The sequence below is a fragment of the Sciurus carolinensis genome, chromosome 19 (genome assembly GCF_902686445.1).
Source record: "Sciurus carolinensis chromosome 19, mSciCar1.2, whole genome shotgun sequence".
Taxonomy (NCBI): Eukaryota; Metazoa; Chordata; class Mammalia; order Rodentia; family Sciuridae; genus Sciurus; species Sciurus carolinensis.
The window spans coordinates 27709852-27732957 of NC_062231.1; the positions used below are offsets into that span (position 1 = coordinate 27709852).

Below are 23106 nucleotides of genomic sequence, written 5' to 3' on the forward strand. Positions count from 1 at the left end.
CTCCAACTCATGAATGAAAGGGGCTGGGACGTGGCTCCCTGGTCTGGCATGTGGGAGGCCCTGGGTTCCGTCCCCAGCTCTGGGGTGGGGGAGTTGACGCTATTGGACAGACAGACCAGTAGCCCGGGCAGCGTTGTCAAGGCAGAGTTCTGACGACAGCTCAGCTCAAGGAAAGTACCGGGCCAGAGGGTGAGCTGTTCCTCGCTGGAGCCGACAGGCAAGGTCCCTCAGAAAGGCCTCCTAGCCTTGATCCTCGCGTACCCTATTTCATGAACTTCAGGGTCCTTATCTCAATATCCTTATCTCCAGGGGCCAAAGAAAAGGCTTCTGCTTACCTTCACTGTAGAGTGAAAAACAAGCAAAGCGAAATCCTATTTTTCTTTTCTTTTCTTTTTTCTTTTTTTTTTTTTTTTTAATCCTCAGATGGCTTTTGCCTGACTAAGTGACACTGTTTCTACAAAGGCATCCCCTGACCTACCTGGAAACGGTGGCACATTCTTTAGCAGCCGAGCCTGGTTTTCTGGAGGCCCACACCCATCCTGAGAAAGTACTGAGCGTGATCCCCACACGATGCCCGGCCCAGGCGGATCCGGCCCTATAAATCACAGCTGAAAATCTGTCTCGTCGCCTATACTGTTTTGGAATGTGAATCGAAAATATGCACACGGAGGGATTCCCTGTGCATTGACTATATAAGGGAACAGAGAGCAGAGGCCCGGGCAGCAGGCTCCCCCAGCTTTGTCCTGCGACCCACGGGGGTGGGTGCCAGCTGTGGTCAGTCCACCTCCTCGCTTGTCATCTGGGGCGACTCCGCAGAGGCAGTCGGGATGGATAAGAACGCTCTGTAGTTAAACAGAGCCCTGGTCTGTAGACGTCAGCCTGCCTGACGCAGGTTGCACGGGGTAGGGAGGCTCCAGGGCTGGTCCCACCCTGGAGGTGGAAACGCCTGGTTCGGCCGCACCTGGGAGGCAGGTGGTCTGGGTGCCACGAGGGGCGTTTTTCCCGTGACTCTGTCAGCGCTGGCCACGGGCAGGCTCCCGAGAGGGAGAGAGTTCCACCGTGAAGACACTGGATCAGCAAGCAGGGGGCGTCGGGCACCGGGGGAGGGACCAGGTGCCTCGGACAGCCCTGCCCGGCCCCGGTCCACGCAGGGCCCACGTTGGGCTGCCCGTGCTCTAAGGTGCAGTCTGGGTTGAGCGTTGTGATTTTTGTTTTGTTTCACTTTAACTCAATGTGATGTTGGCAATTTAACTTCCACAAAAATCGAGTTAGTGTGCTCTGTGCCAAACAGCCAGGAGCACTTACTGAGTTCGCCCGTCGGAAGCCGCGTGAGGGCCAGGGCCCCGGGCTGGGAGAAGGGAAGTCGCTCTCCCCGCAGAGGCTGCCGGGTGCCACCCCGGCCCTGGGTGCCGCAGGCCTCCTCCCGACGCGTGGGAGACTTTCTGGAAGGTGGTGCTTGGGTTTGGCTTCTGATGCTCTTTGCGTGTTAGAAGCCAGATACATGAATTTGTTTGGAAAAATCTCTACTCAAAATCCTAATTTTAAAAAAGTAATTATTGAAAGTCTGTAAATAGTGATGTCAGGGTTGCTTAAGCAAACGGCTTCTCCTAAGCACTCCACCTAGTGTTGCCACAGATGGGCAGTAGTATCTCACTCGATTTTTTATTATTTTCCTAAGGTGTATGTGTTTTTCCTGTCTTTGACCATGAACTAACTCCTTTCTTATTCAATAATCAAATATAAAGCACTTTTAAACATCACTTAGGAAGGCTTCTTGGTTGTCAGGCATTAGCCTGAGTACGTTCCGTTTATCGATGATGACATAGCTACTGTTACATTTTCCAGCTTGTACTGATGAAGCAACTCAGGCACAGAGAGGTTAAGTAACTTGTGGGGGTTGCACAGGTAGCACATGGCAGATCTGAGCTTCAAATCCAAGCACAGTGACGAATGTGACTAACCACAATGTAGCTGCTTCTGTAGAGATAAGCATTACTGTTTTTTAAAGCAAGCTTTTTTCCTTTTTTAAAAAGGACAACTGTGATTCTCCCAGGGTCAGTAATTCCCCCAAATTCCCAGTGAATCGTTATTTCTTCCTGCCTGGAGACTCGAGTTCCACCTTATGCTCACTGTGGTTGCTGGGGGTTCCACAGGTCAGGGTCTCTGAGCACAGCGTCCGCTGGCGAGCAGTTTGGTTGCTGTTCCACTTCGGGTGGAAGCCTCTCTCTACTTCCCCGCAGGTGCGTTCCTTCTGGGGGCTTCTCCAGCAGGACGAAGTCTTTTAAGAGCCAGCGACAGAGTTGCCCTGGGTGTGCTTGGTTGGCGGACTGTGCTCCCTCCTGGGCGGAGGGGTGCGGGCCCAGGGTTCTGCCCAGGCTGCCGCCTTGGGGCACAGTGGGCAAGCTTCCTACTCGGAACCTCCCAGAGGCAGGGCTGTCTTCAGCAAGCACCCTCCCCCTCCTCCTCCCCCTGGGTGGCACTGCCTGGGCATGTTACCACCCACTCAGTGTCGCCTCAAGCTGTGCCCCCATCACGTACCCCTGCGTGGCCCATGGCGGTGACCCACGCCATCATTGATGGACTGCCACGGGCAAGGAACTGAGCTGCAGACTGGGTGTGTGTCCCTCTTGAGGGACCCCAACGGCCTCCCCCTCTGGATTTTTTTCCTTCTCTGCTAACTGGGCATAATGACAATCTCAAAGAATTGAAACACGGTGGCACAGACCTGCGATCCCAGCGACTCGGGAGGCCGAGGCAGGAGGATGCAGGCTGGAGGCTAGCCTCCGCAACTTAGTGAGACCCTGTCCGAAAATAAAAAATGGAAAGGGCTGGGGTGTGATGGAAGGACTCTGCTTGACACTGGCCTGGCCACACACGCTTAAGGAATGGCAGCTTTTGGGCTGGGTCATGGCTCAGTGGTGGAGCGCCTGCCTAGCGCACGTGAGGCACTGGGTTTGATCCTCAGCACCACATACAAACTAAATAAATAAAGGCATCGTGTCCATCTACAACTAAAAAAATTTTAAAAATTAAAAAATCTGTTGAGCAGGGGCAAGGGCAGTTTTAAGAATGCAGCTATTTACCAACTTCTGCCTGCCCCCCAACACACACTATGTGATCATGAAGTGCGAGACTCTGCAGCGGATTAAAACCAGGGCTGGAGGTCCCGCTGGGCCCAGGGAAGTGCTCAGACCTAAGTGAAGGCGGTGGGTCTCGGGGCCTGGGCTGCCCCAGGGAGCCTGCGGGGTGTGGTCGGCTCCCCTGTTCAGCCTTGGCCTGGTCTGTTTTAGGGAGGTTCCCTTTTGAAAGTCCCGCTGGCCTCAGGCTTGTCCCAGGGGCTCGAAGAAGAAATGAGGATCAGGGAGCTGGTGACAGCCTCAGGACCCCGAGTCGCGGTGGAGGCAGAGAGAAGCCAGAGCGCGGAGGCCGGGGAGCCTGCTTGCCTCCTGCCAGGCCCGTATTAAAGGCAGGGTGCCTGCCCCCCAGCCTGGGGTCGTCGGGCGGTGCAGCCTGCAGGGCTGGATCGCGAGCCCAGCTGTCGGGAGAGGTTGGTCGAGATGGAGGAGAGGCCTTGGATGCCCGCAGTCCTGGGCGGAGGACGGGGGGCCCAGGTGCAGAAGAGGCCGGAGCTTTAAGCGTCCCAGGACTGGGAAGACCTGGCTGAAAGAGCCCGGCTCTCCTGTCGGGGAGGAAAGGGAGAAGAGGTGACCCCACGGAAGCCCATCCCGCGTCCCGGAGGCAGAGGGACCCAGCGTCCCCGCGCCTTTGGCCGGTGGGTCTGCGTGTCCACTGGCCAGAAGACCCAGAGGCAGCTCAGGGCTAATCCCAGTGACCTTGGCACAGCGTGATGTCAGGTTCTCATGAGACAATGTGTGTGTGTTTCTGTTCTTGCCACTTTGCAGCTATGACCTTGAACAAGTCACAGAACCTCACATTCTCTGATCAGGACGTAGAAGACTTCTCCCTGCCTCCCTCGGAGGGGCCGGGAACGGGAGATAAAGTGCCAAGCTCAGCTCTGCCCGGTGCCCCGTGCACAAGCCAGAACGTTGTCTCCGTGTCAGCGTCTCAGGCGGGGCTGCCGGCCACACGGGTCTGAGCTCTCTGGATGCACCCGATTCTTCGGCTGTGCCTTTCGAGGTCTCTTCTCTGAGGTGCTTGGGACTGAACTCCTGGGCCACACCCCTGTCCCTAAACTGTCACACAGTGCATCTTTGCGCTTGTCCGTTTAAGAAGCGTGGTCTTTGGCGAGTAGTGGCCCCTCCGCCGTCTGATGGGGGGATAGTTCCGCCTCCCCATTATCGGCCGCTCTCATCTCCTTGCTTCCTTTGCCTTTCCTTTCTGTCTTCTGTGTCTTCGGGATGCCCCTCCCAGTCCTTTTCTCTCTCTGCTCTGAATTCAAGCGAGAGAAGGAAGGGTTTGGAGAAGCGGAGCCCTGGGTGTTCCTGGTCTCCAGAGTCCCCAGTCCACGTGGCCTACGAGGGAAGGCATGGGGCACCCTGTGTTCTGAGCAGGAACTCGGTTCTGCTTCCGTCGAATCATGAAAAACCCGCCTCCGTTACGTTGGGTGGAATTCCGGCCAGCGTCTTCTGTGGGCCTCAGAAGTAGCGGCCTCTTCCGAGGGGCAGAGTGGAGTCTGCCCAGGGCTGCCCCTCGTAGAGGCATTTGCAGAGGTCGGGAGTCGGTCAGGAGCCAGTGGACCCCTGGGGGTCATGCTCAGGTCTGACCCCTGCATTTCCTGCCTGGGGACCCTGGAGGAGCACGAGGCCAGTGCATTCATGTATTTATTCTCCGGCAGAATCTCGTCCCAAGGGGTCTAGCGATTGAGGCCACATGAGGCTGACCTCTGAGACATCCAGTCACAGGCTCGACTCGGGCTTCACGCCCGGCCGCGCTCAGGCGCCCTGGGCCACAGCCCCAGGACTCGCAGCAGCTGGGCAGGCCCAGGCCTGGGCAGGGCCTGGATGGAATCCCTCCAAACACAACTCAGGTGCTGGAGCCTCGCCGGTGATTCAGCGTCTGGCAGTGGCCGCCACAGAGCAGCCAGCCAGCGGCTCCGCAAGCGGGTTGCAGGACCTGTGTGCACCAGAGGAGGAAGGGGAGGAGCTGGCTGCCTGTCCCCCTGGCTCCTGAGGGACTTCAGCAGACTTCCTGACTACCTGTGGCCATTAAGCTTCTTTCACCCGATTTTGCAAGTGGTTCGTAGACTTCTCCCCCGCCACACACCCCATTTTGGGTCTCATGAAAATCCTCATTCTTTGGCAGGAAGTGGTCTCTGAATACCTTCGAATTAAAAAAGGTTGCTCATGATGGCAAGTGGACATGAGCTGTGCAGCCCCCTCGCTGCCTGGAGTCGCTCTGTGGGAATGCTTGCAACAGAAAGCCTCCTGTCTAGAGCTTTCTGATCTCTCCGCTCGGGCCTCTGCCGCGGGTGCCTTGGGGTAGCGCATGCACCACTGCCAAGGCTGGGAAATTACGGCGTGGCGCAAGAGCACCATGAAAAACTGCTCCCCTCATCCCATTGCTTCTAAAAATAAAGGATAAAGAAACATCACTTGCCATCCTTCCTCCTAAGAAAGCAGACCCCAGTGCAGAAATGACCGACATGGAAGCCAGCCGTCATCCCAGCTACTCTGGAGGCTGAGGCCGGAGGATCACGAGTCCAAGGTCGGCCTCAGCAAGGCACAGCTCAGTGGTAGAGTGCTTCCCTAGCAGGCATGAGACCCTGGGACCAGTCCCTCACCACAAAATACACATGAAATAAGGAAAAGCCACACAACTCACAACCTACCTATGCTCAGGTCTTTGTGGTGTTTGTGAAATTGGAAGGCAAAAGACAAGTGAGGGACTTAGATGATAAGTGTCTCTGCAGGGCCTTCCTGCACAGAGCCTGGAGAAAGAGAGGAACCTGGCCTTGCGGGGAGGCCAGGAAAGGAGGCCCTTTTGGTGCACAGGATTGTCTCTCGTTTCTGGGGATGCTTCACCTGGCTTCACCTCTCCCCACCTAGGCACAGGGGGGTGCCCCTGTCTCTTTCCAGAGGTAGGGTAACGGCAATGATGGGGAACTTGGGCTTCTCGGTTCCTGTCCTTTTAATAGTCTAGCTCGCATTTGTACTGTTCGTGTCCTGTAGGGGTAGGATATTCCCTGCTCCAGGTTTTCACCATGTCTGTCTTTTGTTCCCCTCTTTATTGGTTGTCCTGGAGATGGAATTTGGGGGTGCTCTACCACTGAGTTACAGCCCCAGACATTTTTTAAATTTTATTTTGAGACAGGGTCTTGCTGATTAGCCCAGGCTGGCCTCGAACTTGCAGCCCTCCTGCCTCAGCCTCCAGAGTCTGTCTCGATATCGACTGGTAAACTCATTTGCAAAGGCTGAGGGCGTGTGGGAACCCACACACGTTGCTCCTGGAGATGGCCGTGGAGACCTGCCCTGGGGTCACAGGAACCCTGGGTGGATGATGCTGCAGGGGGCCTCCCCTGGGCTTTGCGTCCACCCCTTCTGCTCTGAGCAAGGCGTCAGGTGACCAAGGACCAGTGAGGGTGCATTCGCCGCCCTGCTGGCAGAATCTTGGAGCTGGCGAGCGTGGCTGGTGCCAGGAGGTGCCGAAGGCCGGCTGCAGAGTGGCCACTGCCCCCGGCTGCTCGGGCCAGCCAGGGCTTCCTTGCCCGTGTATTATGTGCCACATGGTCGTCCGCTGGTTGTCTGGTGTTCCCACAGGCACTGAGTCCCTCTGAGGTCAGCTCACTTTCCCCGCATCCTCCTTTAACCCAAGACTCCTTTTGTAAACCAGCATCATGTTTTCAAAGCTCCCGTTGGGAGACCTGCCTGTTCCCTCCTGCGAGCGCACGTGGTCCTGAGAGCCCCTGGCCTTCGCCTTTCCCTCCTGCACCCAGTGCCGGGGGTCCCTGCCCGCTGGCGCCCTGTCTTCCCTGGACAACTGGCTGCGAGTTCCGGGGGGTGGGGGGTTGGCTGGAGCCCCGCCCGGTAGCAGGCCCTGCATGGGGAAGGCTCAGCCCAGGCCCAGGTGTGCAGGGCAGGAGGCCCCCGTTCCCAGGCTCGTCTGGGCGCGATTTCCCAGCTCTGCCTGCTGCCCCGTCTGCACAGCCACTGTTGGTCAGCCTGCGAAATGATCTGCAGAACAGGTTTGATGGGCAGGGGTGGAGAGAGTCTAGAGAGGAAATGAGAGGAAGGGTGGCTGACTCAGAGCCGCCCGCAGGCTGGAGAAGGGAGGATCCTCCACACAGGCAGGAAGCCGCCAGCCCCAGCAGCTGGCTGGCGGCCCGGGCCCGCTACCTCCTCCCAGGGTGCTAGGGACCCAGCTGACCTCAGCTGCCCGGCACCGAGGGAAGGGCCTCAGGTTCCAGCCGGGCACCCAGCCCTCGGGGTCCGGACGGGAGCGCACGGCGTGGCCCTGTTCACATAGCAGTCCCTTCCCAGAAACGCGGATTGAGTGTGAGTTTCAAGAACAGCTAATTCCCACGTGCCGCCCTATTAGCTGAGCTCTAAAGTTATTTGGGGAACCGGTTTCAGAGGTGCGTGTTTTTATAAAATTCTACCCGGGGCTGGGATATAGCTCAGTGGTGGCGCATGTGGGACCCTGGGTACAGTCCCCAGCCCCAAAATAAATGAATAAATATATAAATACACACATACAGATTTAGATATCCAGACATATTTATATAGCTATAATATTTCTACATATTTATATAGATATATTTGTAGGTATACTTATATATATATTTATGCATATTTATATGGATATGTATATTTATACAGATATATATTTATACATATTTATATAGATATATTTATATATATTTATACATATTTATATAGTTATATAGATAAATATGTATATTTATATAGATATATTTATATATGCTTGCAGATACATTCATATATTATGTATATACATATACATTTATACACAGATATATATATATATATATATATATATATATGTGTGTGTGTGTATATATATCTAATAAAATAAAATTCTGCCCAGTGAGTCTGGCAATTTCAGAATACAGAGAGCCAGCTAAGACAGTTTGGCAGACTTTCCCTGAGAAGGGCACATGGGAAATATTTCAGGCCTGGGGCCGTGCGGTCTTTGCGGAGAGCAGGCTGCTCTGTTTGGTAGCACGGAAGCAGCAGCAGACCACACCTGAAGGACCGTGACTGTATTCCAATGAAACTTCGTTGGTGGCTACTGGAATCTGACCTCCACGTGATTTCCACCTGTCACAGAATGGTCTTTTTACTCCCTCCCCACCATTTAAATAAGTAAAAAGGGTGCATCCCTTGCAGGCCCAGCAGAGAGATGAGGGACCCTGTCGGGTCTGTGGGCTGTGATTTGCTGACCAGTGGTGGAGGGCTTCCCAGCTGGTGATTTTTCTGAGGACCTGCACGTGTTAACGCGTGTCTCAGACTGTCACCAGTGCGCTCTGCAGGATCTTTGTTGAAGGTGTTTTCCTCCTTCCGGCTCACGCCGCGTGCGGGTGGGAGCGTGGATTGCTTCCTCAAGTCGTATTTCATGGGAACTTGTCCATGTTTCTTCAGGTTGGGTAAGCGTGTTTCTGAGCATCAGCTATCTTGATGAGCAGGCTGAACGTAGGATCACCTGGGCCCTACAATACCAGCACCCACTATGGACTTGAGACGCAGATAGCTCAGAAGTCATGAGTGCTACATGAAACACTGTGTGCAGAGCAGATGACACTTTTTTACGGAGAAGCATTGCTGAGAGGAAGCCATCTTGATTGAGCCAACAGAATGGACGGTGTGCCCAGAACTCCCAGGGTCCCAGGAGATGGACCCATGGCCCACCAAACGTGAGGGGCTCTCTGAATTCCCGGAGGCAGCCGTGGCCAATGCCTGCTGACCTCTAGGGATGATCAGGCACGGGTGGGGACAAGGCCAGCCAGGGATGGCTCTGAGAGGAAGCAGAGCCCTTTAGTCTAGCTGCTGAAGCCATGTGAGCATGTGCAGCCGGGCTCCGGGGCCAGGCCTTGTCGTCACCCTGCTCTGTGATACTGGGAGCCCTGACTTCTCCTAGACCAGTGCCAGGGCTCACGTGCAGAGCAGGTTATACTGGGCCAGGCGATTGTCTTGTCCGTCACGCAGCAAAGCATTGGGTCATCTCACCAGGGGGCACCACCCAGAGTGAGGGGCTCCGTAGCTGGATGGGACCTTCCTTGCTGTCCACCTTAGCTGCGGTCTGCAGCTGGAGTCGGATGCGATGCTTGCTGCCGGAAAGGGAATCTCCTCCGTCCGTTCACGTCCTCCTGCATGCCCCCGTCCCTCCTCCCGCCTCCCTCTCCTCTCTCCCGCTCTCTCACATACACACAAAACTAGATCCACACGCTTCTTATTTGGTACCCAGACTGTCCACTTTCACTTTCCGGCAGTGCAGCCTAGGACTCCTCTGTCCGGCTGTGACAGAGACACTGTGGGAAGACCAGTCCCAGGCCACTGCCTGACTCTGCTGGATGTCAGTGCTCTCTGGAGCGGGACCGTGGGGTCTGAGACGAAGAACATGTGTCTGCTTGGACACACGTGTCCACGCGGGTAGAAATGGCTGTCAGGTGGTGGTGTCAGGAAGGGCATGAGCCCAGAGCATCGCCCCAAGCGGACGCCACCAGCCACTCCAGCTTTCTCATCAACAGTGAAATTGATAGCAAGCGTATTTGATTTCCAGCACGTGATAGCTACCCGATCTCTGTATATAACCCCCGAATCGTAAACACCGAGTGTCCCTTTTTGTTTAACGTCTAGATTACTGTGATTTATCTATCATGGAGAACCAGCGCTCACCCTTCGACCGTTGACTTCAAAGCTTGTTCCGTGTTCCCATCAATTCCCTGCCAAACACTCTTGCTGAGACCTGGGCGATTTCGTGCTGGTTTCTGTTTGGGGCTCCGTTACTATTTTACCTTGCTCGGACTTTGGTGTGTGCCCATCTCAAGGTCTGGATCGCTGTGGATGTTCTGTGAGGACTCGGGATGCATTGCTGTGCTGGTGGCTTCCTACCTGTCTGTGAAGTGCTTCGCCGGCCGAATCTGGGGTTGGGGGCGGAGCCTCGCTAGCTTGTCCGCACATCCAGGTCTTGTGCGGCGTTTTCTCCAGGGGGTGACTGAGGTCGCCCTTCTGTCCACTCCAGTCCCTCGGTGCTTCTCCAGCAGGTGGCCGTGCTGGGTTCTCTTCCTCACCGGGGCTGCCTGTGGAGCCTCGCGCAGGAGCTGGGGCTTGGGATGTGAGCGTGTCAGTTTCTGACCCTGGGATTTGAAAGACACATTGTCCCCATCAGTGATCCTGATTTTCCTTCCAACCAGCAAAGTAAGTCCCAGGATTCCAGCAGCCGATTTGAAATGCAGGATCACTGCATAGCCAGCTCAGTAAACATGGGCACAGTGAGCTCAGATTCGGGTCCCGCCCTCCTTCCCTGACGTTCCCTCTGGGCGCATGCTTACAGGGGAACGGTCGCGGGTCAGCGTTCCTGTGAAGACACTCAGTCTTCCCGTCTGCTGACGCCACAGGTATGGCTACTCTGAGGCTTGTTACTTAAAAGCTGGGTACCTGTTCTCCAGGATCAGGTGTGACGGTGGCAGATGGTGCCGGCCCCGGGTGGCCAGGGTGCTCTCCCTGCTGGTGGCACTGCCTCTCCCATCTTCCCCCGCGGGTTTCCTCTGGCCGCCTCTCCCGCCAGCTGGGTCCCGTGGTCCGCCTTCCCTGCTCCCAGCCGGAGAGCCTTCTCTGCCGAGTCTCTGAACTCAGGGACTCGGAGGGTGGCGCTCAAGACACCGAGCACTGCAAAAGTCCACGTGAAGGAGCTCGGGGACACGCAGGAGAGGCTCTGCTCCCGCGCACCTTTCAGAGGGACTCTCTTCTCGTCTGATGTCAAAGAAATCTTCACGCTGCCCACTTCCATACCTACGCTTGTGCTGAGCGTCTCCAAGGAGAGGAGGAAGCCCAGGGTCCAGGGCTGGTGGAGTCCCCTCAGACCCAGGGCTGGAGGTGCAGGCCGCGCTCCCGGGGGCCCTGGCGTGCAGACGCCCCGCTCAGCCACCCCCAGGCAGGCTTTCTTACCTGTGCCTGTCCCTGCACAGAGCGGGTAGCCCATGCCTTGCAGCCGACGGGCAGGCGGGCGAGTTCAGTGTTCAGGGGCCTCCCTGACAGGCAGGCACGGCCACCGGTGGGACAGGCAGGTACCCCACCCCGTCCCAGGCTCTTTTCCATGCTCTTCTCTGATCTCCTGTTTCTTCCCCTTCCTTTGCACCTCTTAGCTACAGAGATGCCACTCAGCCTTACAGAATGTCTTAAGATGCTCCGCACAGTTGTGCGACCAGATGCCTGCTTTAGTGGGCTTGGCTTTTTTATATTTTGGTACTGGGAATTGAGCCTAGGTGTACTTAACCACCAAGCCACATGCCCAGCCCTTTTTATTTTTTATTTAGGAGTCAGGGTCTCACCGAGTTGCTCAGGGCCTCACTAAGTTGCTGAGGCTGGCCTTAAACGTGGGATCCTCCTGCCTCAGCCTCCCGAGCTGGGATCCTAGGTGTGCCCCCCTGCGCCCAGCGTGAGCATGTCTTGTTAGTGCTCTTGCAGGGCCAGCATTCCTCGGTGTTTGCTCCTGAGGACAAATGCCCTTGACCACCCGGTGCCCAGTGTGCAGGGGTCCTGCCGCCTGACCCTTCCCCGGTTTTGCCTTCAGCACTGAAACTTCCTAGAGCTGGACACACGGTTCTCGTCACCAGAGATGTGTCTCTTCTTCTCTGAGGAATGTGCTGCCCTCAGAAGAGCTTTGCGCGCGCTCTGGGGGCCTGAGCTCACACCCCGCTCAGGCCTCGGCCAGCTCCGGAAGTGCCCCTTCTGGGAGGCGCGCGTGAGTCCTGGTCTTGGAGAAGCAGCTTGCGGCTCCTGCAGCAGCCCCGCTCTGTCTGCGTGCCCCGCGTCTGTGACGTCTCCTCCAGGAGTACATTCGGGGTTCGCAGCTGGCTCCACCTGGGGAGCTGCCTTTGGGTGTGAATTCCTAGCTCGGTGCCTGCACCCTGGTTTTCTGCTGCTGATCCTGACAGGTTCTCAATGCTTTGACAGGAAAAATCCTCCTGATGGTTCGCTAATGACACTTTATTTCACTTGAGCTTTCGAAAAACATGGGCTGGTCCTGAGTGGCACACCCTCCAGAATTCTCCTGCCTCCACGTTACCTGGGCTCAGGCCTCCTCCCCGACTTCCGCCTTTCAATCGAAACTGTCCCCTGTTATAAGCTTGAAAGGGTGACTTAGACGTTGGGTTGAGATGGCAGGAGGTGAGGTTCGCTGCTTTTCCCTCCTGTCTTCCAGTGAGATTGACCTGGGAATGCCGGTCAGTCCTGACCACCCTCCCAAATGACCGTGTCCACAGTACGGGCTTTCCCCGGCATCCTGCTTCCCTCTTCCTCTGGCCTCACGAGGTAGACGTGTACTTTCAACCTGTGTTCCCAAGTTCCCGGGAATCTGGGTAGTTGGTGGTGCCACCCGGGCCCAGACAGAGCTCCTGCCTTCCTGTCTTCACCCAGCTCGCTGCCGCCCTTCCTCAGGAGCTGGACGTTCACACTTAAAAGCGTTTCGCAGTTTTTCGGTGGGGTGAGGTGTCTGCTTACTGGGTGGCTGTGCCTGTCGGTGAAGCTGCCCAGTGGTGGCAGGAAGTGTCAACAAACCCTGGAAAGTTTTCACGGTAGACTGGTGGGAAGTTTCGCTTGCCGTTTCCTGTGCCTGGAAATGGGAAAGGCGGGGCCGGTCCGAGGCCACCTCCCGGGCCCTTCCGCGCCGGAGTCCTGGTCCTGGGTCCTGACCTGGGTTCTTCCCTTCCTTGCAGGCTCTCCAGGTGGCCAGGCAGCTCCTGCAACAGCAGCAACAGCAGCAGCAGCAGCAGCAGCAGCAGCAGCAAGTTAGTGGACTCAAGTCCCCCAAGAGGAATGACAAACAGCCGACGCTTCAGGTAACCTTCCTGTGCTGCTGCTCGCGGACGGGACGCCCAGGGGGCCGCTGGCCAGCAGTTCAGGGGGGAAGTGCACTGAGAGTTGCTAATCGCGACAGAAGGATCTTCTGCCAAATGTTACATCTTGGGGAAAAGGGTCTCTTTGAGCAAAAGTTTTGTTGTTGGGAGCAAGAAGAGCTAACCTGGCCACGTGCCGGGAGGGTGGGCGTTGGCAGGTGTTGGGCTGCTGAGGACACCGTGCGGATGGCACTGCCAGCTCGGGTGCACAGACCTGCCGCGGTCGTCTCGCCTGGGGGAGGGCCGGGAAGGGGACCCCCACCTCTAGCACGGTAGTGCTCAGAGCAGGTAGTTTTGACCCCCTGGGACCAGCGGGCCACGCCTAGCGAAGCTTTTTATTAACACGTATTAACTGCACATATGAATGGGGTTCGGCCTGTTTTCACACAAGCACGGAGCATGCACGGATCCATTCCAAACACCCTTCTTTCGTGGCCCCCTGGATCCTTCCCAGACTCTTGGAATCACTCTTCTACTCCCAGGTCAATTCCACAAAGTCTCTGTGTCTGGCTCTTCTCACCTCCCTCGACGCCCTCCGGGGCAGCAGTGACAGCATTTCCTGCCTCAGGGCTGAGTAGTACTCCGTTCTGTACGTGCACACGTGTGCACTTACCATGCACACCCTCGCACACATACCTTTGTCCACTTGTGGGTTGATGGGCATCTGGCCTGATTCCTCAGCTTACTATTGCTGCATAGGCACTGGTGGGTAGGTGTTTCTGGAAGGCTGATTTTCTTCCCTTTGGATTGACACCCAGGATGGGGTAGCTGGATCTCACGGGAGTTCTGCATCTGTTCTTCCAGGAAGCTCCACATTCTTATCCACAAGTTTACTTCCCGTCCCATCACATAAAAGTGGCTTTATCTGGAGACATTTCTGATGGTCTTAGCGGGTGGGCCGGGCAGAGGTGCTGTTAATGTCTTGTAGGCACAGACCAGGGTCGCCACTAAATGGTCTGCATTGCTCAGAATGTCCCACCCCACCACAGAGCACAAGATTATTCATTGGCCCAAAATGTCAGTGGTGTCCAGCATTCCGGCCGAGTGCAATGCTTGGTAATGTGTGAGACACACCCTCCTTCGTGAATATTTTTAGAGTGCTTCTGAATCATTTATTTAAGATGGCAAGCAATTTTATGTAGAGGTTACAAAAATGATTGTTTTAATCGGGTGTAGTGGCACATGCCTGTAGGCCTGGTAATTTGGGAGGCTGAGGCAGGAGGATCTCAAGTTTGAGGCTAGCATGGGCAACTTGGTGAGACCCTGTCACACAAAAAAAATAATAGTCAGGGGTAGAGGTGTAACTCAGCACTAGAGCATCCTGGGTTAAATCCCTAGTACCACACACATACACACAAAATAGATTGTTTTAGCAACTTCTCGATTCAGTGTATTGAGGCCAAGGGTTAATAGAGTAGAAGGAGAGAGCTCATAAAAATCTAATTTAGATTTTTGACTTGGAGTTGAAAATTGTAATAAAAATTTCAGAGGAACTTGACTTGGGAGGTTTGTGTTCACACTCGAGATAGGGCACTAGCAGGAACCAGGTGTCCCGCCCTGCTTTTGGAGCCTGGGGCGCTTCCAGTTTCTCACACTGGAAATTTCAGAAAGGGAGGAGCAAGAGGTGACGGGCGGGTTTAACTTGGTGCCAGTGAACTTGATCAGGAGGTCAAGTGGAATCTTCGCAGGGGTTGAATCTTCGCAGGACCATTTCCACACTCTCCTGTAAAGATCAAACTGACCTCGGGTCGCAGGTTCTAGTCCTGCTCCGCTGGGACAGTGTCCTCTCTAGGAAGGTGTGGGGCACGGTGACTCCTTCCTGGGGGTAGCGCCACGGTGCGCTTTGCTGGGGGCGCCTCCTGAAGCACTTGTTTAGTAAACCATAGGCTCTCCTTAGGCCCGCCCGCGGGATGGCGAGTGCGGGGACGTTTTTAATGAGGTGTGGTGCCAGGGAGGCCTGTGGCAGGTGCTGTGGGAAGCGCTTTGTTGTGCAGATGTCTCAGGAACAGCTCTGGAGGATGAAATAGGACTGCGCTGACCTTTCGGCTGTGAGCTTATTTGTCAGGATTCAAATAAGTTGAAAGGATCAAACCGAACAGTTTCCGTAGTCAGACTGGGAATTGTGTTTCAGAGGTCAGCGGTGGAGGGCAAGCCGCAGATTCCATAACATAGCCAATTGTTGGTACATATTAAAGTACTGGGCCGTCTCCTGCAGACAGAGGCGCAATTAAAATTCTAATTTATTAATGTATACGGGGAGCTCGCCCAGCCTGTCACTCAGTGATTCAAATGACTGTCCACTCTTTCCGCCTTCCTCTTGGGAGCTCCCCTGGCCTTAGAAATACCACGGGTTCTGTTGAATTTATCAGACCTCAAGTGCATTGGGAAAATGACAATATATTATTGTGGGGGGGATCTTACACATCGGAGAGCTCTGGTTAGAGATAAAAAAGAAATACACACACACAGCCTGATGGCATCGCTTCTCTGCGTCGAATAGCATTTACGATTTTTTTCTACTATGCTTACAGTCCCTTATACTTGCTTTTTAAAACATATGGCATTTTTAGGTAACTTCGTTTCCAAGAGGAATGAAGTTCCTTTAGGGCTAAATATATGAAGTCAGTGTCGGGGGATTTCCTTCTGGGGCTTGCTGCTGGCCGTCGCCGGATTTCAGCCACCAAGCGGAACTTAGGGCGGAGAGCTTGGTGGGCCTCGCCAAGGCCGAGCCGCCCTGTGCCAGGCTTCGAGAGCACGGTCCTGTAAACCGGGAAGAGGGGCGACCCTGCATGCTGGTTTTGTGAGAGAAGACATCTAGAGTCCCTTCCGAAACCTGAAGTGGTGGCGTTGACCCACGGAGAGTGGAGACCCACCTTGAGAACTGGCAGGGGAAGGAAGAGGACTTGGTTCATTGTGTGTGTCCATCTGTGTGTCCCCTAGACGGCTGCTGGACGTCTCCTCGGCTAACTGGTAGGGTCATTGTGCAGATTCAGGGAGCCCTGTTTCTTGGCCAGCCTTCCATAAACAGAAAAGAGATGACTCGCCTAGGCCACGTGCTCTCTGATCTCTTTATGGAGACATGCGTGTAGACCGGATGATTCACAGGAGGAGTAACCTTCGCATTTAAATATATCCCACCTGCCACGTCCTTGCTGGGGCGTCTCAGCCGGAATGGCTGGGAAATGAAAGGGAATCCTACAGCCATTCTGAGCAGTGCTCATCTCTGATCTCCGTACCCTTTATAGCTGCACCGAGAGACCTATTTTAGCAAATTTCAGATCTTCCGCATGGAGGAAGGCTTGACAGGGAAAAAGGATTTGATCTGCTGATAGCTTGGAGAAGAGAAAAAGAAAGAAAGAAACCTAAATCCCCAAATATACTGTGGCTCATGTTTTAAGCACAGCTCACCCTTCTCTGCTGTTTGGCAGTGCTCTCCGGTTCCACAGGCTGAGGATGCAAACAAAAGAAGACAGAAAGTTAGAGGAGACTGTAAGTGGTTCCTTGACAGAGACCATACACTCTGGCAGTGGAGCCTCACCACTCCGGGGGATTTCAGAGAGAGGCGAGTGACGGGGAGAGATGGTACTCCATGCATCGCCTCCACCAGACCCAAGCTGGTCCTATTCCAGGATGACTGAGCGGTCTGCTCCTGAAGAAGACCTGAGTGGAGGGTAGAGAAATAGCTTCCTGAGACATACTCTAATAAGTGACCTACAGCCTTTTAACTTCACCTGTTAATTTCCTTGGCAAAAAAAAAAAAAAAAAAATTTTACAAATGATCCAAATGAAAATTGAAAATTGGTCCCATCGTTAATTCAGAATCAGGATGGGCCCGCGTTAATGAAGTTGAACCTGGTGAGCATTTCAGAGGAGCCACTGGATGTTGATGGCAGTGCTGAGAGAAGACAGAACCGTCCAGAGTACAGACCTTGCCTTCAGCAGGCTTAGGACTTGTAAACGCATTAACAAGGTTGGGCTGGGGAAGAAAATCATAGGTGGGTAAAAATAGCAGGCTCTCTTTTATAAATATTTATATACTTCTGAAGATTGCTTGAACAAGTGAAATAAATGCTTAACAGGGCAGGTGTGCTCATAACCTCGCAAAAGTGTGACTTTACTGGCTGAAGATTAATTGGCGAGTAGATGAGCAATTTTATTGATCAAATTTTGGAACTTTGACCACCGTTTCTGGGTAGTAATTCATTCTGGTTCTTGAAGCGTTTTTAGTTGCTGGCAAGACTACATAAACTGGAAGGAAACCAAATGACACATTTTCTCCTAAGAAAGTAAAAGTACATGTGTATTCTGGCAGGCTGGAGCCAGGAAAGCAGACCTGCGAGCTGTTCCCAGCAGAGTGCACCCGGCTCCGCGGCCGCGGGGTTGGATGCGCGGCTGCTTCGGCTCTTCCGGCGCCTGCACACTGCCTCCCAGGGTCACGTCATGCGCAGGGCATCCTGGCTTGGGAGCCATTTCACTGAAGGGCCAGCCTCCCTGCCCACGGAGGCTCGGGAGTGTAAGGAAGACCCCTGCTTTAAGTGGCAGAAGTGAAAATATGAGGTTCAGCAGGTGTTCCTTAGCGTTTTTATTTGCAGTTATATAAAACGTGCTTTCGGTGCATTTTTGCATTGCATTAATGCCACGTGTAATCTTAGGACCTCGACTCGTTGGGTGTTATTCACCGAGGCATGAATGACCAGGAGGAAGCCTTTAAAGGAAACTACAGTTTTATAGGGTCGATAGTGAAATGGAATGGTTTTGAAATACTGGCCCTTAAAAAATAAAAAATAAAAAAAAGACCACTCTGCACTCAATTAGTCAGGTGTGTCATTCAGGAGAGGGACCAGAACAAATTTTTTTAATGTCCAGAGTTAATGTCGACCGTCGGCGTCCCAGGCTTTTTTTTAAGTTGACGTGAGGTATCCGAAGTTTTGGGTCCTTTTTAAAAAGATGTGACTGTTGCCACAAGACTTTGGAGAATCCCAAAACCATAAAAATAAGCCTCAATAGGAACAATAAAGCAGAAATAATGCTTTCGAGGCGGTTATTAAGTCTTCCAGATTCCACACACTATTAAAATGGTAGGAGACCCGACCCTTCCAGAGCAACGTCCCTGCCTGCGGCTTTCCATTCAGGTTAGCGTGCCTGGAACCTTCTGGAGTCTGTTGTGGGACCCAGCTTCCTAGTCCTGACTTAAGATTTTTTTCCCTAAAAGTCATGTTTTGTCCTTTCTTCTAAAATTCTGACATGAACTGCCATGAAACAAGTGAGGCCCTTCCAGTATCTCCCGTCGTGTCTGTAGGATCACGCGTGTGCCCGTGTGCCAGCAGCCTGGTCCGTGCGGGGCGTGTGGATGGAGGATCCCCGGCTCAGAAGCACCCAGTGTGGAGTTTAATTGTAGGCCATCTTACTTACGCGTTTGTGAGCAGCGAAGTGCCAACTGTTTTATACGCTCCTGTTTTATACGCAGGCCTGGCTCTACCACCACATGCAAAAACCAGTGGGTAATGAACGCTCCTTTGGTACTCAGTGGGGGTCAGCCCAGTAGACAGACTCCAGCGCAGACTCCAGCCTTCAGCCTTAGGATGGAGGAGGCCAGTGGGCACTCAGCCTTGGGATGGAGGAGGCCAGTGGACACTCAGCCTTGGGATGGAGGAGGCTAGTGGACATTCAGCCTTGGGATGGAGGAGGTCAGTGGACACTCAGCCTTGGGATGGAGGAGGCCAGTGGATGCTCAGGCCAAGGGACTGGCCTCAGCGCCTATGGGCGGTCGTAGTTCAGCTTGGGACCAGGTTCCGTGGATCCACAGATAGTCCCTGTGCTCCCAGGATGTTAAATGCCGCCTCACCTTCTGTACAGAGAATGATCAACAGCACCCCCAGGATTGTACTTCCCATAAATAAGCGCGTGGTCGTGTTTCCCACGTGACCCACGGAGCCAGTGCAGGGAGAATCTGTTCCGCAGCAGATACCCGCATTTCAGCCGGGGGACCCAGATCTGCCCGTCCTGACTGTAGCTGGGCGTGTGTGAGACGCGGGCTGTGTGCCGGGCCTTGTGTCCTGAGCTCAGCGAGCAGCCGCAGAAGAGACCAACTCCTGTCCCCAGGCCTGCGGGCTCCCGGGACAACCTTGTCACCGCCTGGGTTGGGGTTGGGGGGCGGAGAGGGACAGGGGAGAAAACATACTTGACTGGTCAAAAACGTGTAAATTGCTGACAAAATGACACCTGTAATTAAGAGCGCTCCTACCGTCCTACCTTGTGGTTTACACCTCCAGTGTTGAGAAAGAGCGGCTCCCACCTCGCTAATTACCATTATCACTGGAAGGCTGGGGCTGGAGTCATTAGTCCTGTGTGCATTTAATTAGAGGAAGGCTGAAATTGGATTTAACTTATTACTTTTCATGGATCACCTTCTTGTCATCACTTCAAATTGGATTGCAGCCCCAGGTAACTAATTATGAGAGCCACAGGATCAAGAGGGAAAAAGAAGGTAATTAGGAATAACACCATCGGACCCTCGCTGGCCGTCCACTTGTGCTTCGGGAAAGGGAGGGGAAAAAAAAAAGATGAAGAGAACTGGAGCCGAGGTTGGCGGAGGTGCAGACGGGGAGCGTCACCCCTGGTGGCTCCCGGGATGCTCTGCCGGGAAGAATGTCACCACGGCGTGGGCGCACAGTGGGCTCCCTCACACCTCGGTTACACCTGGGAAAGCAGTAGTTGGGTCGCAGGCACGGGGCGCCTCCATGGCTGTGCTGCCCGGGGCCGGCATGTTGGTGCCCACAGCGCGGTGACAAAGTCTCTGTGCCAAAGCGCCGCATCTCCCCAGGGCAGGGAGCGGGGGCAGTGAACGTACCCATGTTGCAGGAACGTCACTCCCGGGCCCCGGCAGGAAGGTGCAGGGCACACACGGGAACTGTCAAGGGTCCCAGCAACCCGGCACGGGCCATTGAGCCTGCTTCTGGTCTGTTCCTCGCAGACACCCCGAATGCTGTAGAGGCTTCCCAAGTCTTGCTTCTTCCGTCCTCGTAGAAAATACTTTCAAAGAAGCTTTATTGTTTCCATGTGCCGAGCAGCATTCAGAACGGCAAGCCATCAATTTTATTGACATCGTCTGAGAAGATGGTGCTGACAGTTTGGGGACGGGAACGCCTTGGGTTTTTAAAGTCCCTGGTACCAAGTGTGGCACAGAGGACCACCCTGCACCGTTGAAGTCCCTGTCATTACCAAGTTCTCTGAGTCGGACTCTCCTGCGGGAGGCTGTTGGTGGAGACAGGAGCTCCTCCTGGCCAGCGGGCAGCGCCCGGAGGCGTGTCCATGCCAGGCTCCCCTCCGGCGGGCAGGAGGAGAAGCAGCCTCCGCGTTTCCCATGGAGGCCAGTCACCCAGCAGAGACGCTAGCGTTTCCTTAAGTTGTTTAAAATTGGTTTTAATGTTCTGTTAATCTAAGCAAATAATCATGGTCCTGGGCGACTGTCCGACCTGGGTGAGCCAGGCTGGCTGGTCTTTTTCAGCGTGGGGGGAGTGTGGACCGCAAAGAGCTGCCCATGAGCTGCCCCGTTATTACTCCCTGAGGGACAAAGACCTTCCTGGAACTGTGGGTCTTTTTCCTGTGTGAACCTCCTAAGCAAAATCTCAGCACCCAAAATAGTAATCATCAAGTGTAAGGCAGAAAATCGAAGCCCTTTTCTCCCCTCCTTTTTGGAACATCTTAAGTTGATTTAGGATTTTGTACACATTATTCGTCTGTGGTTGAAAGGGGCCACACCGAGGTCAAGTGATGTAGTGTGTTCCATCTTTCCATACGAGGCTCCCCGTGTGTGATAAAAGCAAGCTCCTCCGTTTGGTAAGTCTGCAAGAATTCCGGACCAAGTGCAGCCGCTCCCCATCAGTCGGTGGCCGGCCGTGGCAACTACTGTTCCCTCCTGCCTCGCGTGTCCTCCCGTCCCGCCCCCACCTCCCCGTGAGCGGGGCGCTTCCCTGACACGTGTGCTGTGGAGTCCTCCAGTCTGAAACCCGTTAGCACACGGCGTTGGACCCAGGCCAGTGGTTAGCACACGTCCTGAAGCCAGAGGCATGGCGCTTGGTGTGACGCCACGGGCCAGAAGGAAGGGACGTGGGAACTGTCGTGTTCCCCTGCCCTGTCAGGAGAGCCAGCCGACCTCACAGCAAGGGAGACGGAGTCCTGGAGTCCTGTGTGTGGGGTGGACCCTCAAGCACAGTCCTTGCAGAGAGAGGCTTGGGGAACCCTGGGGTGCGGTCACCCCTCTGCCCGGGCTGGAGTGGCCCCGGACTGGGTCCTGATCAGCACCAGCAAATACGTGAAACCAGAAGAACCCCGTCTCTCCAGGACTGTGGGAGCTCACTCAGAAGCACGTGCCTCCATTCCTTCAGTCTCCATTCACGGAGCCTCAACCCATGGAGATAAGGTGACCCTGGCCACAAACCTGACCCTGACCTTGGGCAGATCACACCCTCAGTCAACTTGATGTAAGCCGGATTCTCAAACACCCGAGTCCCCAAGAGATAACTAACAGCCACAGTATCAAACATGGAACCCTTGTGTCGTGCTTCCTAGGAGCCATCTGCCATAGTCCTGGGGCCAGTGGTAAGTTTTGTCATTATTTCCATTTCACCGATGAGGAAAGTACAGGGAGGGTCACTTCCCCCAAGGCCATGCAGCTAGTAAGTGACAGAGCTGGGACCCCAGCCCACACGGGCTGGCTCAAGGGTCTGTGTTCTTTATCCACTGCACTGTCTTCTCACTGAGCTACGGCCTGGACCCAGCGCACAGTGAGGGGGCGGGTCAGCCTCGTCCCGTCGCTAACCAGCCAACCACACTGCCTCCTGATTTGGACCCACATGGAGGGGCATCTTTGAAAAACAGAGCTTGTAATTGAAATCTGCACTTTCTAAAGGGAAATGACGCTTGGGAAAGAGAAGAAAGACGGGTATTACTCAGGCTGCAGGCGGCTCTGCTCGGAACTGTCTAAAGGCAGCCGTTGAAATCGAGAAGCAGTTTGGAAAATGTACAGTTTGGGAAATTTGTGTTTCGATGTAATTACGGTAGTTGTGAGCTGATGTCATGCCTAGTAACTGTTTTTGTATTGCTGGGGCCTTTGTTACTGAGCCGTGATATCATGAGCAAACTATTATAAACAGCGCCCGAGTGTAGCTTGCTTGGGTAACAAAAGATTGGGAACTTATATTAAGTTTGTTTTGGTTGTCATATTGTAAAAATTTATCATGTGTACTGTGTCTATTAGAAACAGATTCGGGTAATTCTGTCTAAATGAAGTCATCCCGGCCCTTCCAGCCTGTCTGTTTCTGGTTGTGAATAATTTTCATACATCAGATGGTTGTCAGATTTAGTCGCTCTCCAAATTTTAAAGAGAACATAGCCCGTCCTGAACTTGGGGTGGACTTCCGCCCGCACCCTGGGGATGGTCTGCAGTTTGCCCTGACGGCCAGTGAATGAGGGAGCGGGTCCCTCATCCTTTCTGAAGGGTCTTGGTGGCTGCCCGCGACTCAGGACCGCCCCTGCACCCAGGGTTGCAGATCTTTAACTACTTCAGTAGTGGACTCTGCAGCTGCCAGGACGCAGCCCGCCCGGGAGCGCCAGCCTGTCCCTTTGTGTTACGTCCCAGTGAATTGCTTTGGTCCACACACAGGCGGACGGAGGCCGGCTCGTAGTGACTGTGGACGCTAAGTGGGTGGCTCAGGACCCTGGGGTGCCTGCAGCCTGCCAGCCACTCCCGGGCTCCTCCTCCGGCTGCCAGTCCTTCAGAGCCAGAGCAAGCTGCCAGCTCCCCGGCCTCTGAGGCCCTTTCACCAGCCCTCCTCCCCGACTTCCTCTGGTCCGCCTTCCGTCCTCTTGCTCTTCCGATGTCCTTCTTTGGCTGTCATGGGGATGGAGCCCCTGAATGCCCCCGCCCGGGTCTCCCTGAGCTGCTCCCTCACTCAGCAGCTGTGCCTCCATCCCTGCCTCCTCTGCCTGGCCTCCCCTTCCTGGCCTCCACTGCCTGGCCTCCCCTGCCGGGCCTCCCCTGCCTGGCTGCTCTGGCTGATGGATCCCTCCCT

The 23106-nt window shown here is 54.5% G+C and overlaps 1 protein-coding gene across 5 annotated transcripts in view; it reads left to right on the plus strand.

Annotated features, from left to right (window-relative positions):
• Positions 1–23106, plus strand: part of Foxp1 (forkhead box P1) — a 513865-nt gene that overhangs the window by 371922 nt on the left and 118837 nt on the right. For all 5 annotated transcript variants that reach the window (XM_047534814.1, XM_047534811.1, XM_047534812.1 and 2 more), the window contains one exon: positions 12854–12976. In XM_047534814.1, coding sequence (XP_047390770.1) covers positions 12854–12976 — 123 coding nt within the window. The remainder of the gene's footprint in view (positions 1–12853; positions 12977–23106) is intronic.